At 31.5% G+C, this 24815-nt stretch overlaps 1 protein-coding gene across 1 annotated transcript in view; it reads right to left on the bottom strand.

Annotated features, from left to right (window-relative positions):
- Nucleotides 1-20207: 20207 nt before the first annotated feature.
- LOC113374623 (LIM/homeobox protein Lhx5) overlaps nt 20208-24815 on the bottom strand; it is a 47839-nt gene continuing 43231 nt past the window's right edge. Inside the window, exons 8-9 of the mRNA XM_026614601.1 lie at nt 20549-20924; nt 20208-20476 (exon numbers count right to left, since the gene is read on the bottom strand). Coding sequence (XP_026470386.1) covers nt 20208-20476; nt 20549-20924 — 645 coding nt within the window. The remainder of the gene's footprint in view (nt 20477-20548; nt 20925-24815) is intronic.

The raw sequence follows: 24815 nt of genomic DNA, 5'->3' as shown, positions 1-24815 counted from the left end.
CCTCCTTGAGTTTCTTGAGAAATCGTTAAATTTTGTCGTTAGAAGTACATCCTTTTATAAAAGGGAATAGTTTTTTGTAAGATTGAGTTCCTTATAGACTTTTCACTATTGCTCAATAAAAGTAAACAAATCAGTTTATTAGTAGTCGTCAATATAATGTTTGTAACTAAACGAATTTAACATTTTTTTTTGTAAAATATATGAATTAAAATTTACGGGAAAAATGTGATTGTTTAATATGATAAACACCCATTCTATAGCCAATGACGAAAACTTTACAACTTCTGCACAATCTGTTTCCAAAACAAATCAACAAAGCGTAATTGTAGTTTTGCCTTGGAGAATGATATTATTAACCCTTTCTACTCGGATACTTCCGCCGCTCCGGCGACAAAATACATGTTAATTTCGCATTTAGCGAGTGAAAAAGGGTAATAATCGACTTAATAAGAATTCAGACTTAAATTTAGGGAATTGTGATGATAATATTTTGAAGTTTTGACTTAGCTTATGCCAAACTTTAATGATTTTTTTCTAAGCACATTGCATATAATATTTTTGAATGTTCATTGAGACCATGACTTATCATATAAAGTTTTATCACCAATCAAAAAACATGTTTTAACAATTAGTTACCTAGAAACGACAAAGCCTATCTTTACCAAAGCCTAATCTGCTTGATCTCAACTCATATTTGAAACGGTTTTAAAATTTTCAAAATCAATTCAGGATTTTTTGCAAAAATGAGGATAAAAATGTTTGAACTTTTCTTCTAATCGTCTTGCAAAGCAAATCAATGTGAGTCTTTATCGAGTTTCATCAAATGGATTATTAACCCTCCGTCGGGCGCAGTCCAAGTATGTACAGAATCGGGCGCAGTGTATCTGACAGATACAGATTATAAATATATTGACAGGAAGCTTTTAGTTTTATATATTTTTATTTAATTTGCGCTTTTACAATGCTGAATATGTATATTATGTGTAAACAAAAACAAAATATATATTCGATCAATATTATTTTTATAATATAGCAAAATATAAAAATCCGTACATGCGCTCAAAATGCTAGACGCACAAACCTTACTTTTTCTGAAATGAATAATTTAATTAATTATATAAAAACAATTGTCAGATTCTGTTGGAATGTTTATACAAATACTATATAAACAATTAGGACAGTAAAAACTTAGTGTTTTTTGTCATTTTGTACGTCAAATAGAATTTGGCTTAGTGCGTTTTTTTTAACAAAATTGCTACTAGCAAAATATGCGAAGTTCAAAGACAATCTTATATGAACGAATAAATAGTAGACATAAAATAACGAGGCTACTGAGATATGGAGATCTCGATGACATCAAATTATGGAGAAACATGCTAAAATGTTGGCCCTGTATCTGTCAGATCGGCTGCGCCCGACGGAGGGTTAATATCCTAATAGGATAGTTATAGTAATGGGCCGAAAATCGAAAATGAAAATTTTTGCATTTCTCGACGTTTTGAAAGTTTCTGAACATTTTGGCATAGTTCAGAAAAAATCGATGTGTGTGTGTGTATGTATGTATGGAAACAAATTTCCAAACACGTTTTCGGGTGCACAGATCAACCGATTTGAATGGTTCAAAAAACATTCGACTCCTATTGATAGGGAGATGTGCTGATTCGTTTTTGGTAAAGGCAGGTCCAGCCGTTACGGAGATACGTAGCAAAGATTGCAGAAAATACAAATCGAGTTTTTGAGAGAACGAAGTATCCGATTTGAACGATCTAAATACATTCAATTTGTAATGATTGGGAGAAGAGGTGTTTAGTTTTTAGCAAAGGCAGGTCCAGCCATTTCGGAGATACAGAGCTAAATGTGCAAAAAATGGCAGTGTTCGAGAGAAATAAGCATTATTCGAAGAAACTGCTTGTTTCAACTAAATAATTGCTTCTGGACAAAAAATTTTTTGTTTCTAATTTTTATTTTCAAAAATTATTTTTTGTATATCGAAAATAATTCAGATTTTAATTTTAATTCTGTTCTAGTATATTTTAAACAAATAATTTCAACTTTGCAATTCAGTTTATTTAATTCTTATAAATATTAGACAATGTTACAATATTTATTAACAATCTATTTGAAAACATTTCATATTCCTCGATCATTTCGTTACGGCACGGAAAGTTCCAGCAATTTGCCTTAAGGCACGATGCACTAGTTTTTAAATAGATGTATCAGTTTTTGCGAAAACGTCAACAAAATATGAAATTTGGAGTCACTTATATTTGGGTGTCAAATTATTTGGAATAACTTAAAAATTCGAGAAAACAAAATTAGCGCGTCAGTCTTTTTATTTGTCTACAATGAATTTTTCCTTCTGCAAGTACCCACACAGAACACCTTACACTCGTCCTCGTATTTTCCGATTTTCCACATGGCCGTGTCGCCTTGTATTCCTCTCTCCGTAAATACCAAAAAGAGTAAATCTACGAACGCCCCTAAATTCGGATCTTAAAAACATTACATACACGAATTGCTCTCCTCCGCCCGGCATGCAAGTAGACGTATAAAGCAAAGTGAAGTGAAAGCTCCGAGGTTTTATGCGTCTGCGGGCCGCTCGGCTGCCTAACTCATTTCACGGTTGAAGGGAGGGACACGACGGAAAACTCACCCCGTCGCCCGTCGACGATCATCATCATGTTCTTATTCTGAGGTGGGAAATAAAGTAAACTGAGGTGGACACGTTTGCAGAATTTGCTGGTGTAGTTTGTATCAAGGTGTGGAAACTTGATTAAATCGAATTAAAATTCTACTGAAAAAATACATTTTCAAAAAAAAAAAAACGAGGGAACGAAAATAACACGACAAATCTAGTATTATAAGTTTACTTTTTTAAAAAGTTGTGAGATAAAATAGCGTACATTTATAATTCACTCATAATGTAAATTCAATTACTGGCACATATCGGGAATTTTGTGCCACTTGCCAACTTGGCTAAACGACATTTGCAACTAGTTAACTATTGATGTCAACATTAGATTAAAGCTGGTAAGTTTATCTCAGTGGCTAAATTTTTAGAACATTTTTGACACCCATCAAATTTGCATCTGATTTAATTCTTAGCATAGGCTTATTTATCCAGAAACTATTACAAGTTATTCGGCGCATTCAAAACTATTCAAAATTAAAATTTTAATGGATTTATGAATCAAAATATGTTTTCACAGACGGGTAAAAAGTTCAAGATGCTGCAAAACTCCACTGTTTATTTACGAACCGAAATCTAGTTACATGTACTTTGTGTTCTTCCAAAAAGACCCTTCACCATCATCTCTTACCACCATCATGTGCCAAACAAAATATTTCCCGATTATCCACACTAAATTTTCCACTTGCTCAAATGTGAGCAATGTGCTTTTATCGTCACTTACACGCAAAAATAGTTTATTAGTAAATTTTCTTTCCGATGAACTTGCGGAATTTTTCGGGACAATTGTTGGTCGCAATCGCCCCAAGGAGAAATCGTGCACGTGCGTGTGCCTCTGCTAGTTTTATGCGTTCTCTGTTCGTTCGAGTGAAAAATATAAATAACAGACGGAACCCGACAGGCATTTGCCAATATTGATCGGTCGAATTAAAAACATGAATTAGGAAGCTTTGATCCGTATTAAGCCAACACTTGGGAAAAATAATATTACTATCGTCTTGTGTTGAAACTTTTCAGTGGAATTAACACGACATTTTCGACACTTATGAATCTGCCAACTTAAATGGGTTTCAAAATTTTCTAAAAATTTTAAAATTTTCAAAAAACGTGGCAAGAGTTGTGCCTTGAGGCACAGTTTTATACACCAGTAGCTAAAATGTTTAAATGAGTTATCTACGTATTGATAATTATTTTAATTTGAAACTTCCATAGATATATTTTTGAGTAAAATTTTGATTCAATTTAATCAAGTTTCCACACCTTGATACATGCTGCACCAACAGTTTCTAAACGTGTGCACCTCAGTTTACTTTATTTCCCGCCTAAAAATAAAAACACGAAGTGCAAAACTGGTAAAATTTTTGAGAAGGCAAAGAGATCCAAAGAAAAGTAAAAACTAGTGGGGTGGGTGGCATCGTGCCTTAAGGCAAATTGCTGGAACTTCCCGTACCGTAACGAAATGTTCGAGGAATACTGAATGTTTCCAAATAGATTATTATAAATATTGTAACATTGTCTAATATTTATAAGAATTATATAAACTGAATTGCAAAGTTGAAATTATTTGTTTCAACAAAAAACTAAAAAAAAAAAAAGAAAAAAAAATCGAACAAAAATTTTTTTTTCCAAAATCAATTATTTTGTTAAGACAAGCAGAAAGTTTTTTGAATCATTCAAATCGGACGCTTAGTTCTCTCAAACACTGCCATTTTTTACATATTTAGCTCCGTATCTTTGAAATGGCTGGGCCTGCCTTTGCCAAAAACTAATAAACACTTCTCCCAATCATTACTAATTGAATGCTTTTTAGATCATTGAAATCGGATACTCCGTTCTCTCAAAAATTCGATTTCTATTTTCCGCACTCTTTGCTCCGTATCTCCGAAACGGCTGGACCTGCCTTTGCCAAAAACTAATCAGCTCTTTTCCCTATCAAGAGAAATCGAATGTATTCTGAACCATTCAAATCGATTGATCCGTGCGCCCTAAAACGTGACTGGAAATTTGTATCCACACATACATACATACACACACACACACACACACACACACATCCATTTTTTCTGAGGTATGCCAAAATGTTCAGAAACCTTCAAAACGTCGAGAAATGTAAAAATTTTCAATTCCGATTTTCGGCCCATTACAATAACTTACCCTACGGGAAGTTAAAAAATGCCATTTGGCGGTCAAAAATGATCATTAGACATATGCACATCAAATTATCAGATATTTTGTAGATTTTAATGATCAGTACAAATTTTGCTTTGAAAAAAAGTTACGAGAAAAAATGAAGTTTTTAAAAAAGTCGTTTTTTTCTCAACAATGTGAAAGTTTTCAAAAAATTTCAAATCTTTTAAAAAAATCAATTTTCAGTAGGAAAGTTCCAGCCATTTGCCTTGAGACACGATGCCACGCACCACCAGTTGAATTATTGAAATCGGACTCTCCAGTCTCTCAAAAACTGAATTTCCATTTTTGGATCTTTTTGCCCAGTATCTTCTAAACGGCAGGACCTGCTTTTGCAAAAATTTCAAAACTAGTTGGGCGCATGTCATCGTGCCTTAAGGCTAATTGCTGGAACTTTCCGTACCAAAAATTATTATTTTTTCAAAAACGATTAACATTTTTTAAAAAAAATTATTTCAAAAGAATTAGATTTTTAAGAAACTAAATTTGACAAAAAATTACTTTTTTTTCTTTATTTTGACATATTTTGGAAATTCTGAACTTTTCAAAGCAATCGTACTGCTTTAACTGCATTGAGACAAAATGTCGAAGCGCGTAAGCACCGCATCGCCGTCTAACGGATAAACATTGGTACAAAACCCATAGGAATGTAAACAAAATTTATGCTTATTGTTAAAATCTCTATAAAATATCTGATAATTTGATGTGCATAGATATATGATGATCATTTTTTGACCCCCAAAAGGCATTTTTTTAAATTATTTTTATTAAGAGTTCATAACCGCTAGTCCTGCCTTCATGAAAATTTATTCAGTTGTTCATCTTGTCAATACAAGTAAAACGTATTTTGAATTATCAAAATCGGACGCTCCGTTCTCTTAAAAACGGAGTTACCATTTTTGGCACTTCTTGTCCCGTACCTTCGGAACGGCTAGCCTTGCCTCCGCCAAAAACTAATCAGCACGTCTCCTTATCAATACGAATCGAATATTTTTTGAATTATTCAAATCGGTTGATCCGTGTTCCCGAAATCGTCGACGAAAATTTGTATCCGCACACACATACATACACGCACACACACACACATACACACACACACACACATACATCCATTTTTTCTAAGGTATGCCAAAATATTCAGAAACCTTCAGAAAAAAGTAATTTTTTTCGAAAATTTAAAATTTCTCCAAAAACCTAATTTTCAAAGTTGAAAAAAAATTTAATAGTTTTTCAAAAAAATCATTGGTACGGGAAGTTCCAGCAATTTGCCTTAATGCACAATGCCATGCACCTTTGGGTTTGATTTATCCATAGAAAGTATTTATCCGTGATCGAATCGAATACGATGAATACTAGGAAGTGTGTATAATCGTAATGTAACTATGATACTGTTATATTCACACGTATTTATGTATTTATTATTCACGACCGCGAGCGATCTTTCAGACGTTCCTGACAGGGCCTGACGTGCCTCTAACGAACGTCTGACAGCCAGCGGGACGTCATTCGTGGCGAACGACCGACGGACGGACGGAGCGGGCACGCGATGTCTACAACGCAACAAACACCACGAGAACACGACATTGCAGGGATGTATAAATGACACATACGCATTCTTGAAACTAGTGGTGTATGGAATCGTGCTTCAAGGCAAATTGCTGGAACTTTCTGTGCCGTAATTGAAAATCTTGGTATTAAATGTTTTCAAATAGATTATTAGCCCGGTCAATTTAAACTTAAAATCAGGGTAAAGGTTACAACAATTCATAATATGCTGTAGCTTGGTAAAATTGTTTAAAATACAATTACCTACGGCTCGCCCGTAGGTAAGCGGTTAAGAGCGACGGGACTTGTTTCAGAGGTCCCGGGTTCGATACCCACTTCGAGCAGCCTGTTGTCAGGCAACATTGACAACGATCTTCACTTGGAAATATAGATAGCAATATGTTTCCAAGTGAAAATAGCCCTCAGCCGGCATTGTTGCACCATACTTGCCCTATTACAGAGATTGTAATAAAAATTTATCATACAGAGATGTGACAACTGTTTGGGTTGCCATCTATATTAAAACAAACGTAGTTTGTAAGATATTAATCAAAACAGCTCATAGAACCCATAAGTTCTGATCTCTGTTCAAATAAAATTATATTAATATAAAAAAAAAACTTTTTTTGCTCAGAGCTACCGTTTTAAAGATATATCACTTTGAAAAGTACGTGTAAACGCCACCTACGAAGTAGTGTTCTTAGGGCGTTTTTTAATTTTACTTTTAGCTCCGTATTTCTGAAACAGCTGGACTTGTCTTTGCCCAAAACTAATCACCACTTCTCCCCATGAATACAAATTAAATATGGTTTAATCATTCTAATTGAATGCTCCGTGCTCGCAAAGACTTTATTTCTATTTTCTGCACTTTTGCTCTGTATTTGTGAAACAACTGAACCTGCCTTTGCCAAAAACTAATCAGCACGTCGCCTTATCAATAGGAATCGAATGCTTCTTGAATAATTCATATTTGTTGACCTGTGCTCCCGAAAACGACAAAAAATTGCATGCATGCATCATGCATACATACTACATATACCCATACATACATACACTTTTTCTAATTGTAAGATATGCCAAAATGTTCAAAAGCCTCTGAAGCGTGAAGATATAAAAAGATTCCATTTTCGATTTTTGGCTGATCCTACTTACCCTGAATAAGTTTCAATAGTAGATAATATAAATACTATCCTTTATTTTGTATTCTTTTTTATTTAAATTTATGTTATTGTTCATTATTGCTACTAGATGTTGAAATATTTAGCAGTTGTAACAAATATTGTAATAAAAAAAAATGTTTATGCACTGAAACAACTCAGAAATTTCCAGATTTCACTTTTTGGGCTTATTATATTTCAATTAGACTAATTTTAATTGGCCCTGAAAATGGCCAAGAGATATTTAATTATAAATAAATTAAAAAAATATATATTGAAAAATGGCAAGTAAAAATAGGGGCATGTTTTTGGGCGTTCTGTATTTATTTATCTATTAAGTTCCGGTAGTATAAGTTATAGTAATCATCCAAAAATCGAGAATGAAAAATTTTACATATCTTTATTTTTCAGAAGTTTCTAAACATTTTGGCACACCTTAGGATAAATGGAGGTGTGTGTGTGTGTATGTACGTATGTATGGACACAATTTTTGTCCGCAATTTCGGGCGCACGGATCAAACGATTTGAATTATTCAAAAAGCAGTCGATTCCTATTGATAGGGTGCTGATTTTTGGCAACGACAGGTGCAGCGTTTCGGAGATACGAAACAAAAAGTGAGGATAATGGAAACTTGGTTTTTGCGAGAACTGGGCATACGATTAGAATGATTCAAAAAATATTTGGTTCGTATTGATGGTGAGACGCTGATTAGTATTTTGTAAAGACAGATCCAACCGTTTTGGAGATATGGAGCAAAAAAAGCAGAAAATAGCAGTAATTGAGAGAACACATCATATAATTGGAAAAATAATTTACCAAACATTTTTTGGCTTGTGTTGGCAAAGTAAAAAAATTATTAGTTTTTGGAGAAAAGTAAAATTTTTGTTTCTTTCACAATTTCATCATTTATCATTTCATCATTTAAAGTTCAATCTCGAAAAATATTAGTTGGTTATTAGTTTTTGGAAAATCGGCAGGACTGTTTTGGTTTTATGGGCAAATATTGATAAAATACATCATAATAATACACAGGTTCCCAAACTATTTGACTCCTCGGGCATTTGCCATATCGATGTTTATCATGAATCTATTGAAATAGATTTTTTTTACTTTGTAGGTCCTTGTATAAAAAAAAAAACGGAAATGCAATTTGTATATGACTTTATTATAAGATAGGATAGTATCGATAATTATATATTAATGTTATGTGGTGATTTTATTATTTATTATTATAGTGCCTCATTTCAATTTGTAAACCCCAATTTTTTTTCTTACTGACGTGGAAATCTTGAAAGTTGCCATGAGCTCTTGAGGGTAAACCACTTCCGATATCACTGGTAAAAACAAAAATTGTAAAATATTATAGACCAAACAAGAATATAAGAATTCGATAATGTTTGGAATAATAAACTATGTTCTCGAAATCAAGTGTTAAAGTTTTTAATTTCAATTCTTATTGAGTGATTGTGAGTTTTTACCGCGTTCAGGGAATTCCAAGTAACTTGCCTTCAGGCAAAGTGCCACTTGCACCTAGTTACTTGGAAATATTTACGTGTATGTGTGTGCTTATGTATGCAATATAGTTAGTTTTCTGTACCTCTAACTCGTTGTTCCCGTGTGTGTTGGTATTATTATGGTTTGCCCGTGGATAATACGGTTTGAGGATCGGACGGACGTGAAATTTTATTCGTTTTTAATCCGAATTTTTATTGTTAATAAAATTCTCGGTTTTATTCTTATCCTTTATCGTTTTATTTCCATCTTTTCCTCCGTTCTTTCGGTTTTGTCTCGGGCTCACCGCAACCGACTCTAATCGCAGACATAACATATTTATTCCGATACTAAGAAATGTGTCATACGACAGAATTTATAGAAATGTTTGAGATTTTATGAGAAAAATGAATAGACGGAGAGCTGGGCGAAATTTGGTTACTCGGCTTAAAAAAATCGGTTTACGTACTTACTAGTGGGAAAGTGGCTAAAACGACTGAACGTGATCAGAGGTCTCGAGTTCGATCCCGCTTCGAAGACCCTGATGTCGAGCAGTAGCAACATTGGTTTTCACTTGGGAATATAGATAGTTTCAAGTGAAAATAGCCTTCATCCGAAATTGTAATAATAAAAGTTAGCACATAAAGATGATACAACTGTTTGATTTGCCATTTGTTTAGTTAAATTAGCTCAACAGCTTTTGGGTCTCCTAAATTCCGATTTCTGTGCAAAAACAATAAGAAAGTATACACATACTCATACACACACATAAAATGATTCAAAAAACGTTTTACTTGAATTGACAGTGAATAATTGATTACATTTTTGGAAAGGCAGGTCCAGGTATTTAAATTTAAGGTAAAACGATTCAAAATCACTTGAAAAGAGAAAAAATAAATTCAGAAAATCGGATTTTCGGATAAAAAATAAATATCAGGAAAATAAACAATTTCATCAAGCTTCAAAATTATTTCCTAAAATTAGATTTGCTTTTTTAGTTATTTCACGATCAAGTTATTTTGGATATTTTAGTATGAGAAGAATATATGTCAATATGCTGATTTTGAAAATCTTGAAATCATATTAATAAAACTTATTAAGTTCGCCATTTGTCTTTGTAATTTGGGGGCGTCCTTAATCACATAAGCGAGTTTTTAAGGATTTTTGGACCCCCCCTTCCCCTTGGTAAAAAACTGTATAAATTTTGATTTTTTTTGAAAATGTTCGAACTTTAAAAAAAAATAGTTAAAAAATAAATACACGTAATATCTTACCCCTCTCTCCCCCACGTGATCGTGATATTTCGTGATTTTCTGTCAAATAGTCATTATTTTTTCTGCAACCCTTCCAGCAAAAAATACTTTTCCTTAACAAGAATTTTATGCAACTTGCCCAAAGGCAAAATTACACATACACCTTATTTTTTATTTTCACCAACTGTTACATAAAATCCCGAATCAACCTCCGCATTCCATCTACTGTAACATATTTCCCTAACGACCTCTCCTGTCCGACTGATGGGCGTGCACGGACCACGCCTCCGATCCGGCCCTGGCCTAGGGCTACGACTACCTCTATTCCTACCAAATAATAACACTAATAATAAAAATAATGATAATAATACCGAATTTGAGGAGATTCGCCCTTTTCACGCCCACCGCACGCATTCGTGGAACAAATGTTGCCACTTATTAGCCGCATGTGTTCAACGAGAATTATGAGTTGGGGAAGGGACACATGATCCATAGAAATACAATTTGATAATAGTTATTTGTCGTAATATTGGGGAATCTTTGCAAACTTATTTTGTTGTTGCTTGGTAAAGGATTATTTAGCTGCATTTTTTTCATACAAGCCACATCAGTATTTTAGGTTCTGATGCCTAATTGATACTACGCAATAATTTGAGGTTGATATGGTTTTAGACAGAATAGTGCTAAAGCTTTGTATTTTTTTTAGTACAAAAGACATGATATTTAAACCAAAAAAGAATGCACTTATCTGTGCAAAATAATGTCAACAAATACTTCGAGTATAGGTAATTAGTCATAATTGGATTGGACAACTATTGGGTTACCATCTATCCAAAAATCCATATAATAAAGTCAAAACAATTACTGAATGTCCTAAGTGTGACAGATTGTAATTAAAATTAAAACAAAATAAATATATGCAAAATGTTGATATTTTGAATTGAAGATGCACCATGTTTTGAAAATCTTTTGTACAATCTGATGTCTAACCGATACTGTGCAATAATTTTGGATTAATTTTGTTTGAAAAATAATCATTATAATGGCAGCAAAATCAGGCCAATTCTTCACCTTTTTCGTTACTAAAGGTATAATATTCAAACCAGAAAAAATGCACTTTTTTGTGCAAAATGGTGATGTTGAAGATGCACCAAGTTTTGAAAGTGTGATTATTACAAAATGATGAATGATAAACGTCGAAAAATTAAAAATATTAGCGATTACAACCAGTTTCTTGAAAAAAAAACATAGAATAGTTTAGTATAAATGTGTACATTCTTTGTTGTACTTTTTAAACCTTGTAAAACTTTGGTTCTATTTTTCTGACTTTTATCAATTGTTTTATTTCGAATGTATATTTACCAGTTTTGTCATTGATGAATTGTCAGCACATCCCTAAATAAAACGAAACATTTTTTTTTCCAACTACAGAATATTAGTTAAGGTAAAACTAGCAGGTATATGCCCTATATCCAAAAAAACAATAAATTGGCAGTATGCTACTTGTATACTATCAACAACATATTTCTTTGTAATTAGGAAGATTAATTTCTGTTCTTTTTATAAAATGTGAAATGAAACAAGATACGTACTGCTACCATATTTAAAAAATGTACCAAATAACAAAAAACTGAAGTTTTCTCACATAAGACTTGCTACACATGTTTTCTGAACAAAACAGCTTACCAAACAAAATGTTTTAAAACAATAAAAAAAAAACAAAATTATTAACCTTAAGATGACTCTTCCTGACGATGACTCTGAATTTCACGTATCTGCGGAACATAGAAACCCAGCCTTACCAAGTTATATAATTGTAACGTTGTAATTTTCCAATGGGCGTGTTTTGGCAATTATTGTATGATCTTTGTTAACACAGATGTTAGATTTTTGAAAACTTATTTTATGGGTAATATCTACTGGTTTCACAGCCAAATATGAAATTATGCAATATAATATTAAATTATAAATTGTCATAGTTATCAAAAGTCATAGTACAAAAATAAATACAATCAATAAAATTTTATGAATAATTAAATCAAATATGGAATTTTTGTGCATAAAAGCGTTTTTTATTTACTTGCTAAATTGCCACCCAATGTAAGTTTAATTAAGGCATTAAAAGAAAACTCCAAAAATATTTTTTTAAATCTCCAAGTTCAAAAAAAAATTATAACCCAAATTGTCTTAATTATCCAAATTCCCCAAATTGACAAAACTGTATAAATTCCCCAAATTAACAAAACTGTCCAAATTCCTCAAATTGACAAAATTGTCTTAATTGCCCAAATTGGCAAAATTGACCGAATTGCCAAATTGACAAATTGACAAGATTTGCAAAATTCTCGAAATTGACAAAATTGACGATATTCTTCTAATTGGCGTATTCTTCAAAAAATTCAGAGTTTGTTACAAGATCGAGTTTGTAAAAAGGTAAATAAAAGTAGTAAAAATACAATAATTATAAAAAATTTGAAAAACGATAAAATATTATAAGCATATTGCAATGTCGAATTTTGACTAAACTTTGTCGATTCAATACATTAATATTATGTAACAGAAAAGAAATATCGATCAATGTATCTACAGACACAATGGCAAAAACATCGCGTTCATCATTCAACATTATTTATAAAGCACGCAAGACACGAACAAGCCTAATTTCTCCACATAAGGTATAACCTCGTTAAGACGATTTTCAAGCATCAAAAACGCGTCTTAAGGGAGAAAACATTATGCAAGATGGGAACAATATGTTTCGAAATTTCAAATATCTGAGATCGGCGTAATTATTTAAGAAATCGTATTAAGCATGATCGTCTTAGAAAAAGGACAATAAAAAAAACTCGTTTTCAAACATAGCGTAAAATGTCGTAAAACATCACTAGTTTCATTTAACCTCAATACAAAGCACGTGGCATACAACATTTCATTTGTACAAAGTCGACTTTTCATTCGTATTTTTTCGTGACGATTCTTCGTGAACTGACCGAAAAAAACGCGTCTTAAGCCAGGAACGAGTATTATGCAAAATAGGAGCAACGTTTCAAAATGCATAGATCTGCGTAAAGTAGCGTAATAAGCGAGAAAACGTATTAAGCATACTTAGAAAGTGCTTGGAATAGAGACATCTGAAACTTATCTTCAGACATTACTAGTTTCATTTAATCTTACATACAAAAGTACGTGGCATAAAAATGTCGACTTTATATTTTAAGCATTATTTCTCCATATACTGTAGAACCCCGTTTATACGACTCCACAGGAACCAAACATGAGAGAGAAATCGTATTATGCAAGATAGGATCAATATGCTAGAAAGTACAGGTGTAAAGTGACTTATTATAGAAGAAATCGTATTAAGCATAATCGTATTAACGGGGTTCTACTATACCTCAGGAACATAATTCATAACTCAATATGCTAGAAAATACAAGTGTAAAATGGCGTATTATAAAACAAATCGTATTAACGGGGTTGTACTATACATCAGGAATGTAACTCGTAACTTAATATACTAGAAAGTGCAGGTGTAAAATGGCGTATTATAGAAGAAATCATATTAAGCATAATCGTATTAACGGGGTTGCACCATACATCAGGAATTAACTCATAACTCAATATGCTAGAAAGTACAGGTGTAAAGTGGCGAATTGCAGAAAAAAACGTATTAAGCATGATCGTATTAACGGGGTTGTACTATACACCAGGAATGTAACTCATAACTCAATATGCTAGAAAGTACAGGTGTAAAATAGCGTATTATAGAAGAAATCGTATTAAGCATAATCGTATTAACGGGGTTGTACTATACATCAGGAATATAACTCATAACTCAATATGCTAAAAAGTACAGGTGTAAAATGTGGTATTATAGAAAGAATCGTATTAAGCATGATCGTATTAACGGGATTGTACAATACATCTAGAATATAACTCATAACTCAATGTGCTAGAAAGTACAGGTGTAAAATAGTGTAATATAAAAGAAATCGTATTAAGCATAATCGTATTAACGGGGTTCAACAATACATCACAAATATAACTCATAACTAGAATATGCTAGAAAATATGCTAGAAAATATAGGTAAAAAGTGGCGTATTATAGAAGAAATCGTATTAAGCATAATCGTATTAACGGGGTTGTACTAGAAATCAGGAATATAACTCATAACTCAATATGCTAGAAAGCACAGGTACAAAATGGTGTATTATAGAAGAAATCGTATTAACGGGGTTGTACTATACATCAGGAATATAACTCATAACTCAATATGCTAGAAAGCACAGGTGTAAAATGGCGTATTGTAAAAAAAGTCGTATTAAGCATAATCGTATTAACGGGGTTCTACTGTACATCAGGAATACAACTCATAACATAATATGCTAGAAAGTACAGGCGTAAATTGGCGTATTATAAATAAAATCGTATTAAGCATAATCGTATTAACGGGGTTGTACTATACATCAGGAATATAACTCACAACTTTACGATCGTAATATGTGGTGCATTTAGAAATAGTAAAAATGTTTTCGTACATCGATGCATTTTATCAAGGTCATCAATTTTAGAAAGACGTGTGTAATATAAAAATAGCTCACTCACCTTTATAACTGCAGCAATTGTTGTCTCCTGAATTAGCACAAAAACACCTGCACAAATATTATAAAAGTTCTTAAATTTATTAAACTAAAACCACAAAATTCTAACTACGTAATTAAATATTCGCACGAACGCTCGGCACTAGTTCCTTCAGGAATAACTGTAAACGGGTTCCTTCGTGCACGATTTATTCACATTGCGTAAAACCGATAGATATTTACTTACACGTGTTTACCCGACGAACGCCGACGACGAACTGAAAGAATTATTGCAAATTTACATTAAAATTTTTTTTATTTAATATGGTGGTTGGTACTGGTACACATAATCCTAGAACAAAGATATTGGAGATAACTTCACTTTGCAATTTTGACAGGTCATAAATTATTTTATGTCTTGTATTATTCAGAGCAAATTTTTTATATACATATTTATATTCAATCAACCCTCCGATAACGTGGTGAGTGCATACCGTGTAATATAGAAACCGTGCTATAAGAAACTCGGATTTTCATACAATCCAGAATAAAGTCCATCGTTGAAAAGGGCTCTGACACAAATGATGTGATTGTAATGTAAATCACTTCGACTAATGAGAAATCACAACTGCTTCTTGATACAATTATTTTTAATACAATAATTAATACATTAAAGTAAATGAAAAACGATAAAAATCTATATATATACAACTGGTATATTACTATATTGTTAAATTATTATAATTTTTTTTACGTAGAATATTAGACATTTTACTGTTTCTTTATCCTTATCTTTCTAAAAATCTGCGCTAACTGCTGTCGAGGTTGAAGTGACATTTCGTTCTTGCCAAATTCCAGTGCTTGAAGTGGGTTTTGTCCTTTTATAGCATAACTCTACTTGACTAGTAAAATTAATGGGCCAATTCTCCGATAAAATAGAAATGTTATGGTAACACTATGTTACAGATCTGGAAATATAATTAAAATTAAAATTAAATTATATGGAAACAGTGCTATAAGGAACTAGGTTTTTTGCACAATCCAGGATAAATAAAGTCCACTAATAAGAAATTACAACTGCTTTTTAGTACAATTATTTCATTAAAGTGAACGTAGAACGATGAAGATCTATTCAACTGGTATATTACTATATTATTAAATTATTATAAAATGTTTAACGTAGAATATTAAAAATTTTATTGTTTTTTTATCCTTTCGAAGTGGCAATTTGTCCTTGCCAAGTTCAAGTGCTCGAAGTGGATTTTGGTCCCTTTATATATGTAGCTGTCAGATGGCATACCCTTTCATATACCAATAAAGTTATTGGGCCAAATCTCCGATAAAATAGAAATGTTATGGTAACACTATGTCACTATACGGTAAATCTTCCGTCAACACGGCATTATAATTACACGGTTCTCATACTACGCAGAGCTAAAAATCCGACATCCCTCCGACTACACGGACTTCCTATTATACGGTTTTTGTTCACAGCCCACAAGTTCCTTGCGCAACCTATGAATGATTCTAGGAATTCGATATCAAAAGGGTATTAAGGTAAGTTTTGTTAGCGACTTTTATCATTTAGGCATGCCTGATTATATAATAGCTGTCTAAGAACACGTTCGAAGTGACTACTGCCTCGCGCCAATTTTTGGATAAGATGTCTATGTCATACATATCATTTTATCCGTATTACTCCTACTTCAAGTTGTATTCCTTGGTCTCCATACAACACGATAAATATGGTGCGATTTGTACTAATTCTGAGTCTCTCATAGCGCGGTTCCCATACTGCACTATGTAAGTTTCCATAAAACGCACTATGAATTAGCCTGAATTGTATGTTGAATACGAGTTTCTTATACCACGATCCCCACACTGCACTTGCCGCATTAACCAAGGGTTGACTGTATTCCAGAGGACCGCGTTGTAGGAGGGTTGACTATGTCAATTAAATTTGATTTTGTATTTAATTTTATTTTTTGTTCTGTTCCATAGATAAGGTAATTTTATGTTGTATTAATTTGATTTATTTGTTATTACTGTGAGAGCAAACAAAAAATGTTGTCAAATAATAATGTTCAAACACTTTCGTATAAAAAGTTGAAGCAGCTAGATAATTTAATAAACTCAGATAACCTGGAAATAATAAAAAATGCTATAAAAATATTTGAAAATTTTAAAGTTGTTCTAAAGTATTGGGAAGACGTGTATAAATTGAATCCTTAATGTAGAAAATCGTTAAAATTGTTTCAATTTTTAATTATTTATTTAATTTATCCAACCTCTGGTAAAGCCAAATTCTCAACTATGGACTATTTTTTTTGTTTTTTGAACAGAATTTATAATTTAAGAGCTATATAAGCTTTTGTGATCAGCAACCCAATGGTTGTCCTATCTAACATATTTTTATCAGAAGGCAACCCAGTGAATGGCAACCCTTTTTCTAGAAATGATGAAATTAACTTACGCCAGCAATACCCGCAAAAGCTATTTTTACTTGAAAACGTAATTGTGAACTTTATTATTAAATGAAAATCGATGTAACTACTGCTTGATATCAGGTTGTCTGAAGCACTAAGTGAAATTTATTCATATAGATATCATAAGATATTGACAAAAAAAAACAAAAAAACAGGAAATCTTGCAACTCAAAATATCAATTCATTTTTTATATTTTCTAATATAATTTTTAGACTGTGTATGAATTCAAACATTCTATAAGAGTCGTTCGTAGTACGGTGATAAGAGCATCGGCCTCGCAATCAGAAGTTGTAAGATACAATTTCAATTTTTTTTGTTATAATTTATTTTTGTTAATCAAGAATTTAATGTCTTTTTTACAAAATTGATATGTGCAAAAAAAAGAAAAATTACAAAAAAATAAATTGACAATTTCAATGATATAGTTTGAATCAAGCGATAGTGATATCCGTTTTTACTTCAAAACAAAGACCTAAATATGTTTCTAAGTAAAAAATAACCTCCATGGACATTTTTGCATCACTGTTTACAAGTGTACAAAATAATATTATGATCACAAAAAGGATAGAAAAGGTTTAAGATACGATTTCAATTATGCGATGTGAATCAAGCAGTAGTGATATCCGTTTTTACTTAAGAAGATAGACCGAAATATCCGTTTTAATTGAAAATAACGTTGAGGGACATTTTTGCAATATATCATATCACATTTTACAAGTGTATGAAATGAAGATGTCATCACAAAAAAATGGCAATGACAACCATTGGGTTGCCAATTATCAATACTGAGGAGTAGAAAAAACAACCATTGGGTTGCCATTTAAGATTGTTGACTAGTAGAAAATACATCACAACTATTTGTTTTTATAAAAACCCTGAAATGTTCACATAAAATCCAAACACATTTGTTATAATTCTTTCAGAAGTTATATTATTATAATTTATATAATATTTACACGAAAATGTACACATTGAAATATTTGCAATAATTTAGTTTTTATATTTCTATCTATATTTTTTGTATATATATAATTTATTTATAATTTGTGTTGTATGTAAAGTCTTTCTTTTAGCAATAATTAATAATGATAATAATAATAATATAATACTAACAATAATGTTTAATTCTATTATAATGGTTTAAAATGTAGAGGAAAATGTGGGCAAGTAATAAAGGAAATTTGAATATTTGAAATGATTTGTTAAAGTTAAACTTTATCTAAAATTCGATGAAAATTGTGATTTATTGTTTATATTTTTATTAAAAAACAAGTCAATATTAATCATATTAATTATTTTAAACGCTTGTGCAATTTTATATTGTTAGCCATATGTAATTTATTATTTTTCAGCTTTTGATAAATCTAACCATTATAAATTAGAGGTAATACTTCAAATTTATATACAAAAAAATATTGATGAATTATATTAAAAATTAATAAATTTTAGTTTTGAAAGAAAATGCAAGTATGGAAATAATACATACCTCTTTAAAAATAGATAGAAATCCAAATACTATTTCAACTTATCTTTCATCCTCCACACATTTTCCTATACATTTGACAACCATTTTGCGAAAATTATATTTTCTACATTATATACATTTCTGTGTTTTAAATTCGGTTCATTAAGCAGATTTCAAAAAATTTTGACACATATTTCATAGTTTAACATATTCTTCACTGGTTTATTATAAAAAGAACAATACGCACACTCAAAATCTTTTGTGAATTTTGTTTATAATTTACACTTTATAAAACATTAGTGTTTGACAGGCGTCCATTTTGGAATTGATATAACCTTTTTAGTTTTAGTTTGTTCGGTTTTATGTTTATTATATATCAAACAGTTTATGAAATTAGTTAAGCGACACACAAATATTATTAACAAATTTGTAATAATTTTTGAATACTATAAATAATAACACATAATCCATAATTTGGATTTTTTGACGTCCTTGCACAATTTCTTGTTACATACTAACTTGTTAGTAACAATTGTTATCAGCCTTTGCTGCAGTGCAGTGCTGTGTTGCCATATTTAAAAATCAAGGCGCCAAATTTAAAATTTGAAATTACTCTAAGCACTTCTTTAAGTAAACATATATGTCAAATTTACATTGTTATGTATATATATATATATATATATATATATATATATATATATATATATATATATATATATATATATATATATATATATATATATATATATATATATATATATATATATATCATACTCAAAGAAGCAGTTATAGTATAAATAGAAACACTTACAATATTGTCCATATTAAATATAAGGTTTCATGCCGAAAGAGCATAAATTCGTTAAAACTGTAGCCCATTACCATTTTCTGATGATAAATCACATAATTCAGTAGATTATCCAAGATTTCACTTGTTGTCCTGAATCCTAGTTATGTATTCACTGATACACAACTTGTCTTATCAAAAAACCACCGTTGGAATTATTTATTTAAAAATTGAATGTTTAATAATAAACTTTTTTTTAACATAGGCTTAATAACTGTTCATCACATTCATCCAAATTTCTGGATAAAAATGTTGTCCCACATTGTTGACACTGAATACACTGTTTATCCATTTTATTTTAAATGTTTCATCTTCACTTGAACATTTCTTGGTCACTCTGAACTTTTCACACTGATTTGAACATTGTATGTGTCTTTTTTTAACAATAAGCCACTAATAATATTTGACTTATCCTTTAATGTCTGTTACCTCCGAAACTTAAACTAAACCACAATAATCTTTAAACTAAAATTAAATTTATCACAAATGTCACTTCCGTTTCAACTACCAAACCAATCCTTCACTGTGCATATTTTGGGGTTCGCTAAAAGCAGGAGGTACACCTCCGCCTCCACCGCCGCCCATAAACTCAGGCGAGGAACCTCCACCACCTCTTGGTGGTACACCAGGTCCACCAGGACCTCCCATATGGTCTCCTGCGGGTCCTTGCATAGGTCCACCTCCTCCAGCACCGCCACCAGGACCTGAAGGATTCATGAAGGCGCCTTCGAAGTCACCCATCATTCCACCAGCACCCATACCAGGACCTTGATCTAAAAAAAGAATTGATACAGTTAAAGACTTGTATTAGAAACAAATTATTTTTGGTGAATATGAATATTTACCTCCATGATGATGTACTCTATCTAGTCCCAACCGAAACCTTCCAAAATCATCCCCAAATCCGTTTCCGCCAGCTCCTCCCGGTCCTCCAACCCCATGCATTCCTCCTTGAGGGGGTACCGGCGGTCCTCCAAAGAAATGCGGAGGCGGACCTCCGTCTCCGCCATGATGATGGAACCCTGGGGGGTACGACAGACCGGCGAATTCAAATTTATCGAAATAGGGTGGAAACACGCCACCTCCCACGGAGTCTTCGTGAGGGCTCAGATTCATGGGGAAGCCTCGCATCTTGCGGGATCCTCCAAAGAAGGGACCCCGACCCATTGATGTCAGTTGCTTGAGACGACGTTCTTTCGAGCGTTTGTTTTGGAACCACACCTGGAAGAGGAAAGAAATTTTTGGTAAATATACGCTGGATTGCATGTTGGGTAAATATATACATGCTAATTGTATAGGTTCAATATTTTATTTCTTTAGTAAACTACGAATAAACGATAACAATATTGCCAACTCTTATTATTTACATAAGGCCCTATCGCCCAGGATCGGCTTGACGTTAAATTCTGGAACACCCTGTATACATATATGTTTGTATTAATTCCGTCTTAATTGACTCATCACGATTCCGCTCTTAGCTGAATCTGGCTAAACGTCTTCTCGTCCTATAATTTATTTTTTCCTTGTTTTCCTCGGCGTCAAACTTTTTATCGTTTTTTATTCCAACTATAATTTCTGTAATTTCTGTTTATTTTTCCCTCTGCTATATGATTTTCCCCATGTGGGGCGTTTGCGTTCCTCATTAGTAGCAAACAAAAAACACGTGTTTATGTTCAGTAATTAACGGCAAAAGAGTTTTGAGCGAATTAATGATTTTTGCACGAAACATACAGGCTAAATGCTGTCAGGGATTTGAAACAATTAAATAATCTGGGAATACGGTGATTATAATTTATAATTTATGTGGTGTTAAAGAGTTGTAATGAGAAGCGTGTGGGTGAAAATAAAATTATCACTGCCAGATGGATGCAATCTGTATGTAACTAAATTATTTATCCTAAATTATTTATCCTAATCACTGTCATGTTAATCACAGTTTTACTTTATTTGGGCCACTTCTTTAAAGTTTTTCAAATAACTTTAAAATTTTGTTCTAAATACTCTAATTTATTTACAGTAGCTAAAACTAGATAAAATTTACTAAAATTTAGTGTAATTATATATACTAGCATACTATAATTTTGTATAAAATAAATAATAAAACTTGTATTTTGCTAGTTAAAAAGTTATTTTATTAAATGGAGATTAGGACAATTTTTGGGATTTCTTGAAAAAAATATTCCAGACTTAATTCGCATTAGTGAAATCTAAATAAAATTTAATAAAATTCGTTACAAATGTTTATATATACTTCAATACTAAAATTTTGTATAAAACTATTTGTAACGCAGAATTTTATTAAATTTTGGGATTTCTGTAAAAAACTTGAAAAAAATATTCTAGACATTTTACTTCATAGACTCTAGCAAAAACTAGATAAAATTTAGTAGATTTCGGTATGAACACTTATATATATTTGGTTTTTTATGAAGGCAGGTCCAGCCGTAAAACGTAAAATGTTTACTAATGCCGTACGGAGTGAACATATTTATGTTTACTTGTACGTTTTTTGAACTTTGAATTCTATATTTGACAATTATTAAAAAGGAATAGTTTTACCATAAATTATCAAAAACTTATATTATCAGAATCTTATACGTTTAGAATCTTTAACTCTTTTTAATAAATAATCAATTTTTGATGATTAGACATGTGTGTACATCAAATTATACACCATGCATTAAAAATTTGAAAAAAGTCGATTTTCTTCAAAAAATTTCAAACAGTCTTCAAAAATTCTCAAAAAATCCAGATTTTTGGAAAAAATAAAGTTTTCGAAGAAGTTGATTTTTATAAAAATTTTAAATAATTTCAAAATTTTCAAAATGATCATATAAAAATAAAAAAATTTAACAATTTAAAGTTGTCGAAAAAACATTTTTTTTTTCAAAATTCTGAAAAAAGTTTGAAGTAAAAAAAATTAAATCACGGCACGGTTAGTTCCAGCAATTTTCATTAAGACACGATGTCTAGTTGTTGATAAAGATCAATCAAGCAGTTTCTTCGTAATAAAAGTTAGTCAAAATTTTAAATTTGAAGAGATTTCAACTCTTGATGATGATCTTAATTATTTTCAAAAAGTTTACGGAAAATACCACTTACTTTTACCACGTTTTATATTATTTTCATAAGCACGTTAATCATTTGGAATATTATTTATATTTTTTTAATTTCCCATTGATTTAATGTTAGTTATTTTCCAATTTGATGAATTAGGTATTAAAACAAGAGGTATGTCCATTGTATTTGTCTATTTTTGTTTAGTTGTTGTTTTTTTATACCTTCACGGTAATTACTCACTGCGAGTCAGTCGTAGGCTTACGAGCTGTTAATTTATCATTCACGGTTGCATCACTATAATTTCTACATCGTTATATGCAGAGGACATATAAAATGTTAATTAAGTGTTAAATACAGAAGTTGCTAGAGGTACTCAGGGATAGGCTTAATGATAGTTATCAGACACTACCATTTTTGGCAACTATTAGAAAGGAATAAAGTTATTATATATTATCAAGAACTTGTACCTACTAGGTCCAGAATTTTTGAATCCAATGTTCAAATTATTTTCTATAAACAATTCTAAGGATTTTAAGAAATCGGCATTTTCAACCGTTAATTTCAAGAGAACGGCCCGATAGATTTTTACTAAACTAAACTAAAACTAATCAGTATCATTCCCAACCAATATCTTTCGAAGAGTTTTTGATTTTTTAAAATCGACTTAGGATTCAGAGCTAAAACGTGGACGAAAATTGTTTCATTTTTCTGCTATTTACAGAGAAACGGCTCAGCCGATCAATGCACAAAACTGAGAAAAGATAATCCACATCGAAATACATTGATTTGCATTTAAATTTTTGAAATCGGTTCAGATGTTTTTAAGCAAACGTCGATGAAAGTTCTAATTTTGACAAACGCCAAACAAACGATACTAATTTTTGCAAACTTTGACGAACTTTTAAAATTAAACGACTTGTCGTAGGGCCGTAATATTTTAGTATGATCTATAAGACTATGGTATCTTTCATAAAAAAAATTCAATAAAATCGTCGAAGAACATTTTTTTAACACTTTATTACAAGAAAACATGCCGGCCGATCTTTACCAAAAACTAATCAGGTCGATTCCCAAACAATATCTTTCGAACGGTTTTTGAATTTTCAAAATCGATTCAGAATTGCGGGCTAAAACGTAGACGAAAAGTTTTTACTTTTCTGCTATTTACAAAAAAACGGCTTGGCTGATTATCGCGCAAAATTGATAAACGCTAGTCCTCATCGAAATACATCGAATGGCTTTTAAATTTCCAAATCGGTAATCGGTCCAACCATTTTTGAGAGAACGTCGATTTACGGCAAAAAAATTCTTCACACACACACATACTTTTTCCAAATTTGGTCTCATTCGATTGAAACGTCGAGAAAACATAAAATTAGCGAATCGGATTTTTTGGTGAAACATAAACTTCTCCTTCGGAAAGTCAAAAATCAAAACAAAATTAGTTGATGATAATAACGCAAACCAAAATTTTATAATACAACTATATTACTCAATGATGCATCTGCACACTTTTGTATGCTGCAACAGCTAAGGTACAGGAGCTTTTACAACATGATAATAATTTAATATTGTTTAAGATCCTATTGAAAAACGCCTGTTACTAATACTGCGTACTAATACTACTTACTCCTTAGACCCCTAGTACTACATTAATATGTAATGGTTAACATATTAATATGTAATAAATGTGTGTTTTAATATGTAAATATATTAATAATACTACATATTGTTAAATTTTACCATAATCAATAAATAACTCTAAAAATAAAAGAATAGACAGACATCAACTTATACAGCTCGGCAAAACACTAACCCACTTTTAATTCCATTCCATCGTCGTCCGAAAGAAGAATAGACACATTTTTAATTAACGCCAAACGAGAACGGGAACGAATAACTCATGAAATGGTAAAAAAAGGAATATGTTATGAATCTTATTATTTATTATAAATATAAATCTGCATTCGGCGATTTGCCCTCAGTTGGAAATGCGCATGTCAAATCCAAATGCCTTTTTGTATGCGAAATGCGAGAGAGCGCGGCTCTTGA

Source organism: Ctenocephalides felis, unplaced genomic scaffold, assembly GCF_003426905.1.
Source record: "Ctenocephalides felis isolate EL2017-DRISC unplaced genomic scaffold, ASM342690v1 CF-g0.4_SCAFFOLD_01886, whole genome shotgun sequence".
NCBI classification, from domain to species: domain Eukaryota; kingdom Metazoa; phylum Arthropoda; class Insecta; order Siphonaptera; family Pulicidae; genus Ctenocephalides; species Ctenocephalides felis.
Note: the sequence above shows the minus strand (reverse complement) of the source record. Positions and strands in the feature narration are given on the sequence as shown.